Source organism: Podarcis cretensis, assembly GCF_951804945.1.
Source record: "Podarcis cretensis genome assembly, chromosome: 10".
Classification (NCBI taxonomy): Eukaryota; Metazoa; Chordata; class Lepidosauria; order Squamata; family Lacertidae; genus Podarcis; species Podarcis cretensis.
The window spans coordinates 41709316-41732002 of NC_137179.1; the positions used below are offsets into that span (position 1 = coordinate 41709316).

The 22687-nt window shown below is 42.7% G+C and overlaps 1 protein-coding gene across 5 annotated transcripts in view; it reads right to left on the reverse strand.

Moving 5' to 3' along the window:
• The window catches only part of ACSS3 (acyl-CoA synthetase short chain family member 3), an 81919-nt gene extending 64256 nt beyond the window's left edge, over positions 1 to 17663 (reverse strand). For 3 of the 5 annotated variants that reach the window (XM_079991828.1, XM_079991827.1, XM_079991826.1), the window contains exons 1-3: positions 17184 to 17663; positions 11388 to 11532; positions 3841 to 4029 (exon numbers count right to left, since the gene is read on the reverse strand). In XM_079991828.1, coding sequence (XP_079847954.1) covers positions 3841 to 4029; positions 11388 to 11532; positions 17184 to 17515 — 666 coding nt within the window. In that variant the 5' untranslated portion in view covers positions 17516 to 17663. The remainder of the gene's footprint in view (positions 1 to 3840; positions 4030 to 11387; positions 11533 to 17183) is intronic. The other 2 variants (XM_079991829.1, XM_079991830.1) reach the window with 2 other exon arrangements.
• Between the last annotated feature and the right edge of the window lie 5024 nt (positions 17664 to 22687).

Consider the following 22687-nt stretch of genomic DNA (forward strand, 5'->3'; position numbering starts at 1 on the left):
GGGTGAGTCTTGGGCGCATTTGGTGGTGCTCCCTTCTCATCCTACTGCTTCTATTATGGATAATAATTTGCACCAGCTCTGTCCCCTCTCTCCGCAGCTATTAGCTGTAATCCAGAGGATCGGTGTACAGAAACTTCTTCGTAAGTATAAAATCAATGGCAAAGTTCTGGAAGGCTTGATTGACACAGGCGCGGACATTTCTGTAATTTCCAGTAATTGTTGGGACCCCACGTGGCCCCTTGAGTCTGCCTCTGCAGTTTGGGGTGTGGGTGGACCTCAAACCTCTTCCAAAAGCACACAGTGGTTGCCTGTTTCTCTGCCTGATAGCTCTGAAACCATTGCATACATCCAGCCCTGTGTGCTGAAAATCCACCTCAATCTGTGGGGCAGAGACCTATTGCAACAATTACAAGCTACCATTCAATTTAATGAGTAAGCTTGCACTCCCCCTCAACTGGAAAGCCACCATCTTTGTATGAGTGGAACAATGGACCAGTGACAAAAAGCATCATTTGTCCCGCTCTAGATATCGCCGCTCTGTGGAATTGACTAATGATTGTAACGATTTTGTTTCTCTCCCTAGCAGATCTGAATATATCTTTCTAGCTGTCTCTTTTTTAGGAGTCCCTGGATTGGCTGTACGAAATAGCAGGAATATTAACTCTTTAGCTTGCTCCGCAGCAAAAGCCTTGAATTCTACTTCACAAGCTCTTCACCTTTTGAATAAAGAACAGAGTGAATTGCGTCATGGACTCTTATAAAACTGTGCAGCTATTGGTTATTTGCTAATGCTTCATCATTATGGTTGTGAACAAATAAATGATATGTGTTTCACAGATAATTCAAATGCTATTCAACGCCAAATCTCTCATTTGCAAAATCTTACACACCACATTAAACAAGACGTTGAATTTTCTGGCCTCTGGGATTCTTTCACCCAGTGGCTTACTGCTTGGTTGCCAAACCTTACTTGGCTTCGTAGTCTTTTTCAATATGCCATTGTTATTATATGTATATTAATTTTGTTCTGTTGCTTCCTCCAATGCATTCCTGGCCTCATAAGTCTTTTTTCTCGGCTTCTCTCTCCCCCTCAGCCACCCAATAAAATTATTGCTGCCTATTTTGCCAAATGGCAGCACCAACAGTAAATAATAGGGAAAATGTGGACGGATTTATTTTGGGCATGCGTTGGCAAACCACGTATCCTGAAGTACTTTTGTCCCATTCACCCTAAAATCACACAGCACCACGCTGGGTGAACTTATTTCGGGCATGCGCTGGCAAACCACGTATCCCAAAGTATTTTTGTCCCATTCACCTTGAAATCACATAGCAACATCGCTGGGCAGACTTATTTCGGGCATGTGCTGGCAAACCACGCATCCTGAAATATTTTTGTCCCACTCACCCTTAAATAAAAGAAAAGGGGGAGATGTAGGAAAGTTTTGTTTCTGCACAACAGAAAACATTGCATTCTGACTCGTTCTTAGTCTGACCTGTTCTTAGTGCTTGGCTGACCACACCTATGGAACAAGTTTTGCTATATTAATCACTAGTAATAGTTTAACAAGGAGGTTTTCACGCCTGCCCAATTCTGTGTTCCCTTTCCCAGCCTTTGGTCTATTGATGATTAATGCCTATATGCAACCCTTGTATTGTATTTGTGTTGACCAATCAGCAACAAACACATATGTGGCAATGCTGTAATATTCAATAAAAGAGACTCCTCGAGACATGCTCGAGAGACGCCTCTCACATGACGCCCACTACTCGTCTATCGTTATTTTCATTCCTACACTTAGGACTTGCCAATCAGAAGGTCAGCGGTTCGAATCCCTGCAATGGGTTGAGCTCCCGTTGCTCGGTCCCTGCTCCTGCCAACCTAGCAGTTCGAAAGCACGTCAAAGTGCAAGTAGATAAATAGGTACTGCTCCGGCAGGAAGGTAAATGGCGTTTCTGTGCACTGCTCTGGTTCGCCAGAAGCGGCTTAGTCATGCTGGCCACATGACCCAGAAGCTGTACGCCGGCTCCCTTGGCCAATAAAGCGAGATGAGCACCGCAACCCTAGAGTCGGTCACAACTGGACCTAATGGTCAGGTTTCCCTTTACCTTTATCCTATCTCACAGAGCTGTTGCACATATAAAAAGGGGACAGGGTAAATATTACAACCTTGAGCTCCTGAGTGAAAAAGCAAGTATATGCCACACTTTGCAAAGCTGCACTATGGAACACATCCCCACAGGCTATAGTGCAATGGCCACCAGCTTGGGTGGCTTTAGAAGGTGAGGCAAGTTCATGGATGAGGCGGTCAGTGGCAACTAGACACTCCGGCTATTGTCTGCCTGCACAGCTGCTTCTGAATAGCAGTTGCTGGAAACCTTAGGAGGCGAGACAGCTATTGCATTGAGGTCCTGGGGCCTGATCCAGGAAGGCCCTTCTTTTGGATTACCATTCACAGATCATGTAAATAAAGCCGGAAAAGCAGCTTCCTACACTGTTTCAGTGTCCTGATGTTTACAACATAATACCTAAACAAACAAACAAAATGTCAATCCTAATACTATGCCCCCCCAAAAAAAACCCAAAACCCTCAAATGATGTGCAGTTTCACAGCTTTAGTGTCTGAACTCTCACCCTAGCCTACCTCACAGGGCTGGTGTGAAGATAAAAGCAGGCAGTGAAAGACAAAATACACAGCCTTGAGCTCCTGGGAGTAAAACTGTGAGACAAATATACCACAAGCAACAAGTATATGCAATTTCACAGCTTGCAACCCATTTTGCCCACCTTGATAAACAAAAAAGTATCCTGGTGTTGAAGTACAGTCTCATAGAAATGTTAACATGCTACAGCTGTAAGGTGTTTGCTGATTCACCTTGTATTTTATATTTTTGTTTAAGGTTAACAGTGTATTAATAAATAATAGCCCCGTGATGACAAGCAGACCAGCAATGGGGACATGGAAACTTGGGGGGGGGGGGGTTGCAAGACCACCATTTTTCCCAGTAGGAAGGAAGCCTTGTTTATTTCAAGGAAATTACTTCTGAGTAAAACATACCAAAGCCAGCCAATTGTGTTTTACTCTGTAAAGGCACCACACTTGGGAAGTGAATGAAATAATTTGGACGCAGCAGAAATTGCTAAACAAACATACCCCAATTATCTTCCTCTGTCCAACATCAGGCTAGCAGCAAGGAGCCTCTCCTGATTTTTCTGCTGCTCTGGGAGGGCTCTCCCAAGTCCCAGGTGAAACTGCTCAGCATTTCTTGCTCTGATCACTTAGCAACAGAGATTAAGTGTCCTTACTAATGGTGCTGCCTGCTGAGTGCTTAAGCATTAGAGCTGCCCCCATGTTTTGTGTTCCAAGTTTCTTCAGAAATATCCAATTGACTTTCTTTCTTTTTTTAATAAAAACTAAGAGGCTGGGCTCCCTGCTGACCTAGGGTCCTAAATCCTGCCACTTCTACCCACCTGTCAGCAGTCCTGATTAGAAATGCCAGCTCCTTAGGAAAAGGTCAGTTCTGAGGCTGAAAACACTGTCATTAGAGCAATTCATATCCTCCTTAAAAGCAAAAAAGTCTATAAAAGCTACCAAGCCTCAAAAAACCACTGACTGCCCTGGCTGCAAAATATAAAAATAAAAAATAAAAATCACAATATCATCATCATGAAATAAAAATAATAATAGTATTTTCATTTACAAGGCTTTCCTGCCACGGTTGACTAGTGAGTAGCACAGCAGTGGGGCAGATGATGTGCAGGGTTACTTGCCAGCTTCCATTTATTACAAGACCCGTTTCACTTCGCCTCTTCCATACTTGAGAAAAATTAATTGTTACCTTGGCATGATCAATGCGACTTGAAAGCTCTTTTGAAGCAAATCCGCCGAAAATGAGACTATGTATAGCTCCTATTCTTGCACACGCCAGCATTGTGTACATCGTCTGTGGAATCATTGGCATGTAGATGACAACACGGTCTCCCTTCTTCACACCGTGGCTCCTCATGACACCAGCTAGCTTGGAAACCTGAGCAGGCAACAGTTTAAAGTTATATGGAGGTTACTCACATAGTACTAGCACCAGATTCCAGGGGGGCTTCAACACAATGGCGCCGATGGACCCCCATCCCCTATGTACTTTATCCCCTTTAATGTAGCCATACTTTGTTCTTCTTCTGCCACTGCTGTCACAGCAACACCACCATTTAGCAACCTGCAAACTGCGCCAGTGAGTGATGTTTTAGCAGCAGGTAGGCAGCGGTGACACTTTGGAATGAAAGACAACCTCTACTGCAAACCACAGGTGCTGGCTGCCATTTCATTTCCCCAAGATGTAATGCCTCTGGATCCACAGATCCATGGATTCTATAGATTTGCATTTTGGGTGAATTAAAATGGCAGGTGACCACCACCAATGGAAGCTTGCTTGGTTCCTATTCTAAAGCGGCGCCACTGCCCACCCACTGCTAAACTGGCTGCCCAAGGCTTTGGTGAGGAGAATGAGGGGACTCCTTAGCCACAGAGGCCCTTGGTCAGTGCCTAACTGCTGGCGCAAGGCCTGTATTCACATGATGTGTTCTATGAGAGTGAGAGTATAAGAGCACGAGACTCTTAATCTCAGGGTCATGGGCTGGTATCCCACATTGGGGAAAATATTCCTCCATTTCAGGGCCTTCGACTAGATGTTCCACATGGTCCCTTCCAACTCTATGATTCTGTGACTGTTCTTTTATTAAAACGACCAAAATGTGGCTATCCCCCAAAAACAATTTATTGAAAAACATTCAAGATCAATAACGTTTAACTCTTAAGAGAAGAAAATACTGCATAAATCTACCACAAGCAATTAGTAAAGCATGCTAATTCAGTGTATACCACTTGAAACGACACGATCAAAAACTGAGGCAAGGTAGGGGGGGGGGGGAATGAAGATTTGAATCAGTTACCTTGGGATAAACAAGAAATTAAAAGTTGGTATTCCTTTATTCCGTAAAGACAAACCACAACCAAAAGTAAGCTCTAATCAAAATGCTATTAGTAAAAGGTGCTTTAGAAACACACGAATAAATTTCACTCATGAGCTACTCCATTTTATTAGAAATGTGTGTGGTATAACATTTAATTATCATGTTTGGCAAGTTACACTTTTTAGCAAGTATGATAAAGCTATATTAAAAAAACCTGAATAGGCATGTGCCCCAAGTACAAGGTCTGCCTCTCATAATATTTATGAGACTATATCAAATCCTGCCAACGTCACATGAGCCCCTCATTTCAAACTAGTTACTTGGCTCCATGTTTCCCACCCCCAATTTCATACTAGTTCTAGCCAAATAAATCTAATAGGACAATAAGTGCACGCTTTCTGAAATCAATCCATTCAGGTAAATCATAGTTTAGTGTGATAAGAATGAGCCACACCAAGAGAGATACAGGGAAAGGCTGTGGCTCAGTGGTAAAGCATCTTCTTTGCATGCAGAAAGTCCTCCATTAGGGAGACAGAGGATCTGACTGTGTAAAGCAGCTCCTCCTCCTCCTAAATATCAAGGTGCAGGAAAATAAATTTCAGTTAACGGTATACATGTGGCAGGTATCAATGCAGCCACTAGAATCACAGTTAATGTGAACCGTGGTTCATAAACCATTTGGTGGAAGCTAAGCAAGCCAAAGTAAGTTGTAACAGGCATATGCAAAGAATTGCCCTCAAAGGAAGTACGTATTTTTCGCTCTATAACACGCACCCGACCATAACACGCACGTAGTTTTTAGAGGAGGAAAATCCGTAGGCATGCCACCTGTAGGCATTCCCTCCATAACACACACAGACATTTCCCCTTACTTTTTAGGAGGAAAAAAGTGAGTGTTATGGGGCAAAAAATACGGTAAATCAATTGTGATTATAACCTCCCATCTAGTTGGAAGATTCAAAAAGCAGATGTTGTTCAGCTAAAGCAGGAAAGCTTTGCAGATCAGGATGCTGAAAGTGAGAGGCAGGGTGCTAATGGAGTTCTGGAAAATGCAAGGGGTAGCACTTTTGCTGTGAAAATCTAGGAGCTAGTCTGCAACAACCATTTCTGGCTCCAGCCTAATTATGCCTTTTCTTGCTTCCTATGCAGCTTTTTTCCAACTGAGTTGTGATCTGTAAGAAATGCACTCTGGCAAAAAAAAAGTGTGGTTGGGTTTTTTTTTAAGACTATAGTGCTTCTTATACAGAATATGATTGTTGTCATTATAGGGGAGGGCCCGTGAGTAAAGAAGACACAAGAAATTTTGGATGGACAGCAGCCCAATTGGAAGTTAACATATATGCATACAGTGGTACCTCTGGTTACATATTTAATTCGTTCCGGAGGTCCGTTCTTAACTTGAAACTGTTCTTAACCTGAAGGACCACTTTAGCTAATGGGGCCTCCCACTGCCACCGCGACACCAGAGCACGATTTCTGTTCTCATCCTGAAGCAAAGTTCTTAACCCGAGGTACTATTTCTGGGTTAGCGGGCTCTGTAACCTGCGTATGTAACCTGAAGCGTATGTAACCCGAGGTACCACTGTATCAGTTTTGAAAAGGGCACATGTGGTAACATGGCTATATTTGCAGCTTTCCTGCTTTTTTTGTGCAGCTCAGTGTGCACTGACCCATTATTTTAGCTCTAGTTTGCATCTCAAAACACTGAGCAGAAGAGTCTCAATAACCGGGGGGGGGGGGGGGTTGGGGGTTGGGGTGAAAGGCCTGAAGCCCAATCCATAGTTCTGCAGCTTTTGTTACTGGCGTAATAGAAACGCTACATAGAGGAAATGATAGCATTTCTGAAATACTGATTCTGTCAGGCACATGTTTCCTCGTGTATAGCAAACTGGTGATCCAGTGGTGCCATAGGCTTATGTTATGAGCCATCAAAACAGGCCCATTCAATTACGGGAGGTTGCAATTTTGCACACGTTCAGGAAGAGGGTGGAACAGAATGGGGGGGCTAACAGGATGGGGCAGGTTTAAGTGCACTCCGCTGACACACATGGCGAGACCAGTTTGATTCAATTGTATAATTTGACATTGGAACAATTGGCATTAATAATTGTATTCATTGGTTTAAAATGGTATTGTTATAATGAGGCTGCTATTGCAACGATATTGGAAAATCAATAAAAATGTATTTTTTAAAAGGGGGGGAATGTGGTTTGTATAGGCTGAAAATGTGTATTTTATTTATGTTGAAAAGGAGATCAGGAAAAAGAGAGAGGAAATAAAAGGATTTCCTCCCCCATAAAGGTTTGTTGTTTAAAAGGGGTATTTTAAAACACACTTTTGTCGAGTAATGCTATTTAACGTGATCTCTTGCTCTCTTTTTGTAACAGTTCAGGTAATTTTCAACACACAAAAGAGTTGACACAATGCCATGCTTTGACAACTAACCTTTAAATCCTTTCTTGGCTGCCAATCCCTAAGGATCATGTAATTACAAAGGAAAAGGCTTCCTCATGTCACCTTACTAACTTAGGAAGTGCTGCAGTCAATTTGCAGCTGTAAAACACCTCTTTCCACAAAACCTAAATTAGAAAAAAACACCATAAACATTCTATGCAGCTCAGAATGCGGTGGACAGCTGAAGTAAACAAAACGGCTGTTGTTTTAAATGAATAATACCAGCACAATTTCAGAGCTGATTGTATAGACTGACTAGCATATTTTATAAATAATCCACCCCTTTACATTATGCTGGTCAAAGATTTATCGTAACAACGAAGACAGAAGACCAAAACAAGCCATCTAACTTTAATTTACTAGCTGATTTAAGATTTCTTCATCTCACTTTCCGTTAGAGAAGTGGCACCTGAGACAGTACCAAACATCTTCATCTTCATCGTGATACACCAATGCTATGGTGGTGGTGGTGGGAAATTTTGTTACAAAGCTGCTGCCTTTCCCTAAACCTTGCTGGATCACTGTGGCCAGGGCAAGAGGTGAGGGTGTTTTTTTCTTATGCCCATGAAAACCAGAAGGCTACAGAGAATCAACTCAAATCATCAAAACCCATCACCAAATGCCCTTATTATCAGGTTTTAAGCAACCTTAAAAAGTAACAGGTGAATGGTGGATAAAATGACCATCCCAAAGTACAGGTGTCTCCAAAAAGAAGGTACAAAGGAAGGTGCCTTATACCGAATCAGACCATTGGTTCATCTAGCTCAGTATAGTCTTACACTGGTTGGCATTGGCTGTCCAGGGTTTCAGTCTGGGTCATCTCCCACCCTGACTGAATCTGGAACATTATGCTCTCAACCCAGATGTTTTGCCACTATGCTAGGGTCCTTCCACTAAGTTCTTGCCCTCACAATATTTTATTTTTGTAAAAATCCAGGGCACAGAGCAGTGTGTCCTCTGTGGATCTAGGCTTAGGCAGTACCTTTCTCATTCCCTAATAAGGTATTCCCAACCTCCAGATCATGTAAGGCTGAATTAGCACTGTTGAATACAAATTCCTTTTCGAATATGAGAATGACGAAATAGCAAATAGCTATGGAATATAGGTTTTGTTACACTGCCTCAAATCCAGCACTGCACCAAACAAGTTTTTGCTAAGGTTTCATCTGAGGGTTGTATGCAATGATGTGAGAGCAGGGCTTATCTCAAAAGGTCATTCTTCTCCTCTTCCCATTCACCACCCCCCCAAAAAAAATCTGCTCCAGAGTTCCCCCAACCCTCTGGAATTGAATTTGAAAGCACTTGGAGAGCTGGAGGGGGTAGGCGAGGAAGTCCAATTGTGTCCACAATGTATGAGCAGAACAGCAGATAACTTATTGTAGGGGTTTGCACCAGATGACCCTTGCAATTCTAGGATTTTATAATAAACCCATACTTTTTCTATTGATCAACAAACAGGAGCCAGAAAATATTGTTTGAAGAGAGTTTGCACTCCAGTTTTTCGCTATCTGTGATATGTTTCGTCTGACAAACTAAGCACACTGCCACTGCTCCACCAAGAGGTCACTGCCACGGGAAAGTACAGAGCTGGTGGGAAATGAAAGCCAACAAGCAGCTCTGAACCACAATTCACCTTTACATTTGGCTTGATGACAAAACTGAATCGCTCTCAGAGTGCAAGGATTACCTAGAGCAAGTGCGCTGAAGAAAATAAATGATACAATAATAACTCGGGACAGACTGCAATACAAGCTGTGCTATCAGAAATGTGCAATTGAACATTTGCCAGAGCAGCAGCTACTTCTGTAACTCTTGCCCTCTTTCTTTAAAATAGTTTTTACTTAGTTGCGTAGGACAAAGAGTATACAATTGCATCAATATATCAGAAAGACAAGCCTAGGGCAAATTTAACTGCCTGAGCAGAAGCTGTGCAAGCAAATTTGCTTTGGGAAGCTAAGGCCAGGATCCAAACATCTAGTTTAAATGCATCACAGATTCGCAGAATCATACAGTTGGAAGCGACCCAAAGGGTCCGTCTAGTTCAAGCCACTGCAATGCAGGAGTCACAGTTAAAGGCTCATGTGTGCTTAAGTTAATTCCCCACATAGTTTCTCCCCATACCATGTCACAAATCTCTTTTGATTTGGCTCTCATGCTTTGCACAATGGGAAGGGGCATAAAACCTTGAAGAAAAGAAAATTAAAAGCCTTCTTGGGCGCACACAACTGGTTCTGGGGTCTCTGCATCCTATTGGAAACCTGTCTCAACTGAAGCAATAGTATGTCAAGCGGTTTCATACACGGAGTGGAAATATTTTCATAATTTGTTTTTAATTTGCTTATCATATCCTAGAATCATAGCTGGAAGGGACCATGGGGGTCATCTACAGTATTACAACCCCGTGCAATGCAGGAATCCTGCCCACAGCCAACCCTAGGTGGATCACAGGGTGGTTTACAATATAAAAACACAAAAATACACCACACAGTAACAAACAAAAGCAATAAACCTACCCACCCACCCAGTTTAAAAGGCAATATATTGCTTAATTAGCAATATCCTGGGAAAAGAGGAATATTTTTGCCTGGAACCTAAAGATACAGGTGAAACTCAGAAAATTAGAATATCATGGAAAAGTTCATTTATTTCAGTAATTCAACTTAAAAGGTGAAACTAATATATGAGATAGACTCATGACATGCAAGGCGAGATATGTCAAGCCTTTACTTGTTATAATTGTGATGATCATGGCGTACGATATTGGACCTCTGAGAAGTAGAAGCATGCATATGTACTCAGTACTTGGTTTGGGCCCCTTTTGCATCAATTACTGCCTTAATGCGGCGTGGCATGGATGCTATCAGCCTGTGGCACTGCTGAAGTGTTATGGAAGACCAGGAAGCTTCAATAGCAGCCTTCAGCTCTTCTGCATTGCTCGGTCTCATGTAGTAATTGATGCAAAAGGGGCCCAAACCAAGCATTAGTACATATGCATGCTTCTACTTCTCAGAGGTCCAATACTGCTCTATTTGCAATCCTTGTTTTGCTGATTTCATTTAGTGTTCTAATTTTCTGAGATTGTTGATTTGGGGTTTTCATCAGCTGTACACCATGATCATCACAATTATAACAAATAAAGGCTTGACATATCTCGCCTTGCATGTCATGAGTCTATCTCATATATTAGTTTCACCTTTTAAGTTGAATTACTGAAATAAATGAACTTTTCCATGATATTCTAATTTTCCGGGTTTCACCTGTAGGTAACCAAGGCACCATGTGAGCCTCCCTGTAATATCTGTAAAGTTTATGTAAAAAGAGATAAAGCTTTCAAGGACGGACTATTCTATCAAGCCTAGGCATATGCACACACAGAAAGCCGAACCCAGCTTTCTGGATTGATCTGCATAGATATGGCTGTTCTGTATATCGTACAAACATAATTTGTCCTATAGGAACCTATGTGTACAAGCTAGGTTTATGCTTTAGTGACCCGTCAGTGTAAACCAATTACAAAAATCTCTTCTTGTGTGCTTAAACTTGATCAACTTAATTAATGATAATCTCCTAACAGCCCTTTCAATTGTTGACTAATCATATGTCATACAGTTGGTGTCCATGTACACTCATACGTTAAATGGAAAAGCGATATGGTTGTTCTGTTTGCTGAATTAGATGAACCAGGGCAGCAGATGATTAAGAAATAGCAAAAAGACAAGAGGTTTGTTGCTAGAACAAGATTAGTTATCAACATCAGTTGATGTTATCAGTTAACATCTTGGAGGTTTGCTTGTTTTCCACAACCATGCAGTATATAAATTTTATGAAATATATACACATGCAGCAAGGTAAATGAACAGAAAAAAGTCTTTCCTGTATTTGAAGTTTTACAACCATGTTATAATAATTTTGTTCAATTTCATTTGGCTCTCTTGCTTGCTAAAAAAAAATCCATTAAACACACCTGTTCAAGAAGTTCTTTGTAAGTTATAAACTCTTTAGCATTTGTTACAGGACTGTCATGGATGATAGAAATCTGGTCCCCTTGTCCATTCTTGACATGGCGATCTATAGCATTATAACAAATATTCAGCTCTCCCCCAACAAACCTAGAGAAGAAAGAAGAATGAAAACCGCTGGGTTAAAAAATAAATCTTGCCAAATGAGAATTATTATCTTCTCCTTTGCCTCAGGCAGCAAAATACCGCTAACCATCCAACCTCTTGACCCTCCTGCCCAAAATGCCTTGCATTACTTTATAGTATATGTATGGAGTTGCGAACTAGCCAGAAACAAAATGTCCTAATACATTTATGGGACCTCAGCAGGTTTCTGACCTGCAGAAATCAGCAAATAAAGCTTTGCATGGCATGGAGATAAGGATTATCGCAATAGCCTATATAGATATGTCCGTATGTATTTTAGAACCTGAGCAAAGAAAGCCACAGTATTAATCATAATCTTGTAGTACATGCCATTTTTTGCACAAAACTTCCTTATTAACTATTATGGTTTCTAGAATATAATGACTCCACCTAAGAATACATAGATGCTAATTTTACAACATCCAAGTCATTATCTTCTTCTCACACGATTAAAAACATCATTATCCCTGTAGGTACGATGCTATGTGTACATACAGAGCAGTTCTTCTGAATCTCTTTATCTTCCAGAATAAATTATAGGTTTTTCCTACCTCTTAAGGCCAGTATACACAATACTATTGTTGTACACCCAATAATCACCTCTGGGTACACATTCATGTGGATGGATGTAAACCGTGGAATGGCAGTTAGCAATTCTTTGATCGAGGCAGCGGTATTTTTTTCAGCCTTGTGAACTCAGCAATTGCAGACAATATTACCTGAATATGTGCATCTATCAACATTCTGAAGAATGGGGAAACTATAGAGATATGTAATATCAACAACTAAAGTATTATGTGGATCACCTCTTACTGAAAATATTTTTTTTTGTCAGGTCATAATACCAAGCAAAATGACCAGCAGGCTATAAGAACATAGCCATCCCAACCCAAGTCCTTCCAGTACGGACAAAGTTCCACTGGAGTTTGAATATTAGTTCAAGTTAAACATTGTGCAGTTCTGTCCTTGACCACATTCGGTAAGGTCAAAACATTAGGACAGTTCTTTTTATCAGCTATGGCGAGTCCAGAAATGGATGTAAGATGGACTAGAATTTATCTGCACTGGCCAGTTTTCAGGAATCCCATATGCACTGAAATGTGCACCTGAATACTACTAGTGCCTGCAAATTAGCCTCCGCCAATTCCTCACCCCACTCACAGAAGCCCACATGATAGGAATAACCTGCCCAACTGGAGGTATAACATCAGTGCAGGATTCTCCTGCGTCACATCATTCCTAATTTGAGAAGCTATCTTCATACGGTATCCCCAATGCACTAAAGTGGATGGGAAGTCCAAATGTCTCTGTACTACCCTTGAAATGGCGGGGGGGGGGCAATACAAGATGGAGTTACAGTGGTACCTCAGGCAAAGTACTTAATTGGTTCCGGAGGTCCGTTCTTAACCTGAAACTGTTCTTAACCTGAAGCACCACTTTAGCTAATGGGGCCTCCTGCTGCTGCCGCGCCGCCAGAGCACAATTTCTGTTCTCAGCCTGAAACAAAGTTCTTAACCTGAAGCACTATTTCTGGGTTAGCAGAGTCTGTAACCTGAAGCGTATGTAACCTGAAGCGTATGTAACCTGAGGTACCACTGTATATAGAAACTTATCTGCAGTGCTCTAAAGATAATTTTACATTTGCTTGCTGCTGCAGATCCTACAACATTAACTCAAGAACCAGTTTAGATATTTCTAATCCCGCCCCCCCCCCCTTGCAAATCACAAGATGTGGCTCATGTTGCATGGGGAGTGGTGGGAGATTCTGGACAGACAAGAGGAAGTGCTTCACCCACAGCACACAGTTCAACAATGGAATTTACAATGACTTGGCTATATTTTTGATAATGGTTGCTCATCAGGTGATCAGTAAAGACTGGGAAACTGGCCTAGGGTTAACATTATCCAGGTGGTACATAAGGATCTGGCCAACTGATTTAGCTGAAAACGTTAACAGGCTGAAGACTGAAGGATATGAAAGGTTAAAAAGATGACTTTGACACAGTTTGGTTTTATTTCATTTGTATGAGACTTTTATTAAAGTTAACCATAGTACAATAAGATATAGAAAACTAATCTAAATTTTAAAAAATGCAAATAGAAGAATAGAATATGGAATCCTCTTTTAAAGGTAGTTCTTGACCCTTACTATCCACAGAAGGTAGCAGCCCCTTCCAGCTCTCACCTGGGATCTTTCCTTTCTCCTCCCAGCCTCTCACCCTGGGAGACCAAAATTTTCCTGCCTCCCATTCAGGCTCTTCCGTCAACTACAGTGATGAACACCAATTTAGATGGGTTTATAATGGCAATAATGTGCTATCTCCATGACTGGAGGCCGTATGTCTCTTAATATCAGTTGCTATGAAACTGAAGAAGGAGAGGCCTACTGCCCTCATGTTGTTCTTGTAGAAGCAACTAGTTGGCTGGCAACTGTGGGAAACAGGATCTTAGCTGAAAGAGGTCTTTTGTGTAATCCAACAGGTTAGTAATACCGTATTTTTCGCTCTATTGGACGCAGTTTTTCCCCTCCAAAAATTGAGGGGAAATGTGTGTGCGTCCTATGGAGCGAATGCAGGCTTGTGCCATAGCCGCGCACAACCCCTCCGGCAGGGAGAGGCTGCACGGGGCCATGGATTCTTTAGCCCTGTGCAGCGTCTCCCGGCAAGGAGAGGCTGCATGGGGCTAAAGGGGAAGCCAAAACAGTGAGCAGGATCCATCCCGCTCGCTGCCTTGCCTTCTTCCATAGCTGTGCGCAACCCCTCCGGCAGGGAGAGGTTGTGTGCAGCCTGTACGTTGCTCTTTGGGGCTGGGGGGGGAAATATTTTTTTTCTTGATTTTCCCCCCTAAAAACTGGGTGCGCCCTATGGTCCGGTGAGCCCTATGGTGCGAAAAATACGGTAATATATTTCTAGCAGTGGTGCTGGAATACAAATGCTCCTTTTCTGTGCACATCAGACGGTGCTTATAAATATTATACAGCACTGTAATGAGTAACAAACAAATCCCAGGTGCATAATCCAATGGCTATGCTTGTGACATTTCTAGCACACATTAAAAACAAAACAGAACACCCAAGTCCAACAGAATAATCTTCATGGATCTTTAAAAAAAAATCTAAATGACTGCAAAGTCCAACAGTTCTTTTTTTCATAAAAACAATCCAAGAGGCTCACAACAAAGCAAAACCAGAAATGATAGATAAAGCCTAAATCTAGCAACAGACAGGAAGGGTTTTGGATTTTCCCTTAACCTGGTGTGTGTGTTCATGCATGCATGCATGTGTAAAAGAGATAAAGAAATCTATAAGCAAGTGATGCTATGCAGCAAGAACTAGCTAATGTAATCTGCACAGAAACAACAGAATTAGGAAGCATCATTGTTTTAAACAAAAGCAAACACCACGATCCAGAAGGAATTGTCAGCTGGTATAGTAGCGCAACACTTCAGGCCATTTTTTGGCACAAAGAGGACAGATCAGTGTGATTTTTCATTCTAAGCACTAGCAGGGCTTTTGTTGCACTGCCCACTGTGATCCAAGCCAATTTTGCTTGTGTTCCTTTTACCCACAAGAATTCTTAAGTACACACTCAGTATCATATTGCAGAACGGCTGGAACATATCCAAGGGAAAGCATATTATTGTTCAGAGGTGCTTTCCTTTCACAAGAGGTTAAAGGAAAATAAATACAGAAGAAAAAGGATAATCTTACATAAATTATACGAGATAGTTCTCTGTTAAAGTACCTGATAGTGTATATTAATAGTGGTTTATGGAACACAGGAAACTGAGTTTATTGTCTACAGTGACTGGCAGTAGTGAGGATTTCAGACAAGGGACATTCCCAGCTCTACCTGAAGATATTGAGGACTGAACCTGGGATTGATCTACTGCATGCAAAGCAGAAGCTCTACCACTACATGGGAATATATATATATATATATATATATGGGGTTCAAGACAGCCTACGAGCCATGTTCTGTAGTCTCAGATGCATGTGGGCCAGCCAAAATCTGACAAGTCACTCCTGCTCTTAAATTGTCCAAGCAAAATGGCATATCTTAACCTGGCACCAAAATCAGAAAAAATGCTGAACTTAGATATAACTCAGTCAGTGAAGCATGAGACTCTTAATATCATGGTCATGGGTTTGAGCTCCACGTTGGGCAAAATATTCCTGGGGTGCAGGAGGGATTGGACTAGATGATTCCTGTGGAATAATCTAGTCCAACTCTACAATTCTGTGTTTCTAAGGCGAGGGTATTACACAGCCAGGACACCACTGCAGAAAAGGCTCTCTCTGGTGCCACCACATAGCAATTTCCCTGGGTGATGGAAATCTGCTTGAGTGTCATCAAGATACTCACTCCAAATTCTCTGTTGACCCCCACTCAGTGGCCTCATAGAGATGTTACAGAGCATAGGGGACAGGATGGAACCCCATTGCACAAGCACCACAGGCCCAAGCAGAAATCCTCCCATGTCACTTCTGAAATTAACCCTATGGGTAGAAGCAGAACCATCACGTCAACATGCTCTCAACTCCCATCCAGGCAGGTACGATGGTTGATGCTGCCAAAAGCTGCTGGGAGATCAAGGAGAATCAAGAGGGTCACACTCCCCCTGTCCCTCTCCCATCCAAGGACATCCATCAGGGTGACCAAAATTGTAACAGTGCCAAGGTAAAGGTAAAGGTAAAGGTACCCCTGCCCGTACGGGCCAGTCTTGCCAGACTCTAGGGTTGTGCGCCCATCTCACTTAAGAGGCCGGGGGCCAGCGCTGTCCGCAGACACTTCCAGGTCATGTGGCCAGTGTGACAAGCTGCATCTGGCGAGCCAGTGCAGCACACGGAACGCCGTTTACCTTCCCGCTAGTAAGCGGTCCCTATTTATCTACTTGCCCCCGGGGGTGCTTTCGAACTGCTAGGTTGGCAGGCGCTGGGACCAAGCGACGGGAGCGCACCCCGCTGCGGGGATTCGAACCGCCGACCTTTCGATCGGCAAGTCCTAGGCGCTGAGGCTTTTACCCACAGCGCCACCCGTGTCCCAACAGTGCCAAAACAGGGCCTAAATCCAGATTGCATGGGTCCTGATAATCGGATTCCTCCATCTGCACCTGGAAATGAACAGGCCCCACCTTCTCAATCACCTGGTCCAAAGAGGCATATTAACAGCCAGGTGATAGTCATTATAATCTCCTCTGTTCAAAAGGGACTTCTTAAGGAGCAGCTGTGCAACCACCTGGGTCAATGTGGTGGGCACCCCTCTTTCCTGGCGGTAAGCATTTGCTGTCTCTGGGACCCACCCAGCAAATCCCTTCTAGCTAGCACTTAATAGTGAGAGCAAGAGTTGGTTGCCCAAAGCCTTGCTAGCTTTATTTCAATGTCCCTTTTGCAGCAGTTTGCTAGGCAAAAATTCAACAGGTGACGACACACTTTCTCCCAGAAACGGGAGGTGAAATGATGCACAGAACAGGAGAGTTGGAAGGCGTCTCACGGGTCCTCTCATCATGATCCAACCCAGCACCATGCAGGAAACCCGCGACTACAGCACAGCACCGGTTGAGTTTCTGCCTGTCCCTGAGGTGCAGCCCAGCGAGGGTTTGGTCCAGCCACTCACCAGGAGGTGCTATAAGGATCTCTCCTCTGCATGGTTTGAGCCCAGGGCTTGTGCCAGTCGATGCCCTGAGCCGCTTCAGCCCAGTGTTTCTCGGGCTCCTCCACCGACGCCCTGAAAACCGCTTCGTAGTCGCCTCCAGGAGCGGCTGGCCTCGAGGACAACGAGCGGCTGAGCGGGAGAAGGAGCCGGGCTGCAGGCGGGCGCCTCGTCCAGCAACTCGGGAAAGCAAGCGGAGGGACGCGCCGGAGTCCCACCTGCGGAGCCCAGTGAAGGCCTCGGGCGCTGCGAGCAACTTGGTGCAGCCAGACTCTCCGGCACTGCTGGGCGCTCATGTTCCCTGGCCGCCCCGAGGCGAAACTGCAAAAAGAACCCCCAAACTCGAGCGCCCTGAACTACACACTTTTGGAGCCGGGGAATCTTCTTAATTCCCTTTTCACAAAGTCAGCAGGAAGAGCCGAGATGGATTCAGGTCCAAAGATTAGGACCTGCTCCTCCTTCCACCCACTTTGGTGTTTACAAACGACCAGTTTGCAGGAGCTCCAGTCCGGGCTTTGGTGCCGGCTCCCAAGCCCGCACTTTGTTTTGTAGCGAGGAGGCCCTCTGGGATTTGCTTAGGTTGTATAATATCGCCCACCGACCTCTGGGGCTCAGGATACTCTGCCAACTTTCCCTCTTCCCAAGTTTGCTAAGTGCCTGGATGTAAGTGGACGCGGTTTAGGATAGTGCCCTGCTTCTCCCTCACTTCGCAGATTCAGGAATTCGCCTTTCCTTCTTCAAGATCCTTTCTAAAATCATGGCAATCTGCTCTCAGAGGCAACGGCGTATTTAAAACTCGCCCAGCAATACAGCATTTCTTTACTGATTTGTTTCATTTTCTACAAACGGCAGTTTTAAATTACATTGAAAACAATTTTCATTCCTGTCCACTTCCAGTAAGTGCACTTCATTTTAAAATAATAAGCTATATTAAAACCGTATTCAATCATTAAAAAAAAAAACTATTACAATTTATCTCCATTATCAACCTTTATCGAGGGAGAATTGGAGAGGAGTAGGTTGATATGGAGACACCACAACAGGGGCATATATTTTATCCAGAACAAGGGATGCGTTTGACATTTTGAATAAAATTAGATTTGCCAGATAAAGGCATTTCAGACACACCAGTTTCAGGGAGATCTCACCATGGAGGGATTCCATGAACTCACCACGGACTCTCACTGTGTGTGAGAAAATGTGTAGATCCACTCACAGAGAAGGATGTTACTATTATATTTCCTAATTTAGGAGTGCACCAACCCAAAGAAGTCTTAAAGGACTAGGAGATAAACAGTGCCAGATAAATAGTACCTTTAGAGGCACTAAGCAATGCTGCTATTAATAATAATAATAATAATAATAATAATAATAATTATTATTATTATTTATTTATCCATCCATCCATCCATCCCACCCATCTGGCTGGGTTTTCCCAGCCACTCTGGGCGGCTCCCAACAGAATACCTCGGGTTAAGTACTTAATTCATTCCGGAGGTCCGTACTTAACCTGAAACTGTTCTTAACCTGAAGCACAACTTTAGCTAATGGGGCCTCCTGCTGCTGCTGCGCCGCTGCTGAACGATTTCTGTTCTTATCCTGAAGCACTATTTCTGGGTTAGCGGAGTCTGTAACCTGAAGCGTATGGAACCCGAGGTACCACTATATTAAAAACATGATAAAACATCGAACATGAAAACTTCCCTAAACAGGGCTGCCTTTAATTCAATGCAGACTTGTACCAACCCTAAAATAAAAAATTGAAATAAAACAGATTTATTGCAACACATGACAGGATCTGATTTCCTCACATTGTTCCCATCTACATCTGTAGAATGCCTCGTGGTTTATGCTGGGATAAGTAATAAGAGAACAGAAAAATGGGGGGAGAGTCTGGAGTGTAAGGAAGTCTTAACAAAGTTCTGATTGTTCCCATGAAAACTACGTCAATGCTCTTTTTAAATATCAAATGTCAAATTCTTTCCCTCCCTACCCCCCATTTATTTATTTTTTTACTGGTGTCCTAAGCACACACTTAGCCTGCCAATTGGGTAATGCAGCAGGGGAGATAAACTTTCACCAATGTGCTGTACTTTTGCAAAGGAGCACTGACCCCATGGGTAGTCTCTTCGAGAATCACATTTCTCCATGGCAAATACTGAGTATTCCAGGAAGGTAGAAGCATTTCATAACAAGTCCCCAACTGTGACAATCGGCAGGAAAACTTTTCAAACAGGCAAGGTTGCTATGGGAACACCTAAATAAAAACCTGAAAGAACACTGCTGATATGGGTGCTGCTGCACCTTAACCCTTAATGCCCTGTTGCAGGATCAACTGATGCGTGGTGCTTAATATGAGTGGCTAATAGGCAAATGTAATTCACTGTATGTTGCTACAGTACAACGTTGTACATGTCTACTCAGAAGTTAAGTCTCTTTGTGGATAAGAAGGCTTCCTTGCAGGTAAGTGGGCACAGAATGGCAGCCTAGGGTTGGCTTTTGGGAAACGGTTCTTGTGCCCGTAGAGCTAGGGGCCAGGCAGAAATTCAACAGGTTATGCCTTTTCTAGTACAGTATGGGAATACAATTATGGGTAAAGTTTCCCCATGATTCTGCTCTCTATTATTTATTTGTTTACAAAAACATTTATATACCGCTATTCGTTTTAAAAAACCAGAGCAGTTTGCAACAATTTTTTGTAAAACCGTACAATAAAAAGCATATAAAAATGTTAAAATCAGAAACCAGCTAACTGTTGTGGAAAGATATATTCTTAATTGGCCATATAAGCCTGATGGAATACATAAGCTTTCAGCAGGCATGTAAACGTTGAAACAGAAGGTGCTTGTTGAATCTCTATTGGCAGAATATTCCACAATACTGGGCCTATTCTGTGTTATGCCCTGCCCACCAAATGGCAGCAATTTTTTGACTCGTGCCACCCCACAGTATTCTCCCATTGCTCCAAAAAGGTTGGCAATCCCTGTAGTGGACAGTAATGGAGCAAGAAGAAAACTGCCCCAATAGTAGTATTGTGTGTTCCAGCCGTGGTGAGGTATGCACTTCAATCTGTGGCATTTCACTAAAGTAAAATATTCCTAATAATTAAATGTATAATTCAATGCAATTTAGTTATGGCACTCGGAGTCTACTGACAAGGGCATGGAAAATACCATTTTGACAGCTCTAGTAGCATTTTGCTTATGGCACAATGCATACCAAAAAAGTCACCCAACTGTTGATAACATACATCAACCAGTGGTTGCTGGTGCCCATTGGGACTGGTGGGGTGGAACGCAGTAGGAGCAACAGTAGGTGGAACTACAGCCAAGCACATGCAGAGCGAACTAATTCTGGTTTTGTCCCCATTCTCCACCCTGCTGAGTTCAACAAGGACAACACTGAGACCAAGGTGGAAGAAGCGGATAACCAGGGTTGTATGTAAGGTAGCAGGGTGGGCTGTGAAAGAATCAAGACTGAGCTTAACAAAGCAGTGCTCCTTTTCCCCTAATGGACTGGCCTCCACTGACACCAACCAGAGCCATTTCTACTAAATTCACTCATATCTGAATGTCGGATCTCTCCCACAGATAGCTCTCCCTTCTAGCAAATCTTCATCCGCTGGATGGCAATAAAAAATCAACGCATAACCAGCGTCCTCTTTAAGTGATCCCCCATCTTTCTTTTTCAGGTGATCACAGCATGGTGCTCAGAAGGCTGCTGTTTCAAGTCGTTTGAGTAATAGCAAACTTAAAGGCAGCAAAATACAAAGCAACAAAGCGCATTTTACAAGCCAATTTGTTTGTTTATTGGATCTCTACACTGCCTTCCTGACAATGCACTCAAGGCGGTTTATAATTTAAACACTAAAAAAAAATAAAAACACCATTATATAAAGCAAAGACTGACAGAGTCTTCTCATTTCATCTAGCTGTTCCCTGACCTGGGCTCCCTTGCTTATGCCTTCCCTCAGGGCATGCAGGTCTTTAGCAGCCCCCAGAAAAGGTGGGAGAGGAACTGCCTCAATTTTGACGCATTTTTGTTATGTTCTAACTCAAAGATATGCTTGATGATTAGTTATGAATGAAACCCTGAGCATGTATGTTCCATTATTGCTAAATGAATTATTACTAAATGAATAAGCTAATCAAAGGAAGTAGTAATTACAATACTACACATAGTAAAGCAAATTAAACTGGAATTTGGGTCTGTTTCCAGAAATCGGTGAAGTACACACAACATTAAAAGCAGCAAAGCACACTGTTATTTATTTTCTACCATATGTTTAAATGTGTCTGCTTATTACTTCTTTTCCAGTAATGTTCAAATTTACAGATGTGATATGTGCTGGTTTTCTTTCCCCTGAATTCTTTAGGAGGAAACCATGTTTCTCTACAATAAAATTGATATGGGTGTGTAATGAAGAAACATTCTACGAACTCATTTGAACCTGCAAATGAGTTTGTATAATGTGAATTCATACCACTACACATCATTTCCAATGGCAATTAATTGACACTATGCTTCTGGGATCTTCTTGGACCTCACATCTATCTGAAAAACAGCAATATTTGCTCCAGTTGTAAATGTTTCTAAATGGAAATGGTCTACAGCCAGGAGAACCATTGATAGGAAGTACAACAGAAAACACTAAACATGCTCAGTTGTCACACCTGAATCAATAACTCAAAGATGAATTTGAGAATCACTGGATTGGACTGTATAAAGAATGCACACCTGCAAACCTTATCTAGGTCAAAATGACAGGAGGTTTTTTGTTTTTCTAAATTAAGAGCACAAGCCTGCCAAACATTGAACACATTTCAAACAAATTGCACTTTCTTGTTTCAGATCTGTGCTTCAAGCTCAGCAAATTGGCCACGGATGGTCTGGCTCTGAGCAGCTTGGAAGTCTATCCCCACAGTATTAGCACATTGCCGGAGCCAGTATTAGGCTAGTACAACTGGTGCAGCCACACTGGGCCCCATGCTGCAGGGGGCACCAAAACAATGCTGTAGAATGGAGTTTGAGAGGCAAGGATGCCTATTTTAGTGTCACAAAGGGAGCTGCTAAAATTTGAGAACCCCCAGTCTGCCACTGACATTGCCAATCCTCAATTTAAACCAATATGACACTTGTGTGATTCATACAGATGTGATAAATACAAGCTTTCATCCTTCGGTTCTGTTAGATCCTAAATAATATTGAATAATCTTTTTACTAGAGGCTGTTTAATTCCAAATCAATGTACAGACAGCTTAAAGCATCATATATCATACATGGTTTGGAAATGTGGGTGAGAGTAGAAGATGGGTTTGGTGGACAGCCAAAAAAGGAGCATGTAATAAAGCACTGAAGTTCTTTCTGGGATTGAGGAGTAGCATCAAGATAAAGGGGCTGGTTAGTGAATGTCCCAAAAGGGAGGCTGGGATACGCCTGGTCTTGGTTGGGTGGGTCCTCTGCAGTGG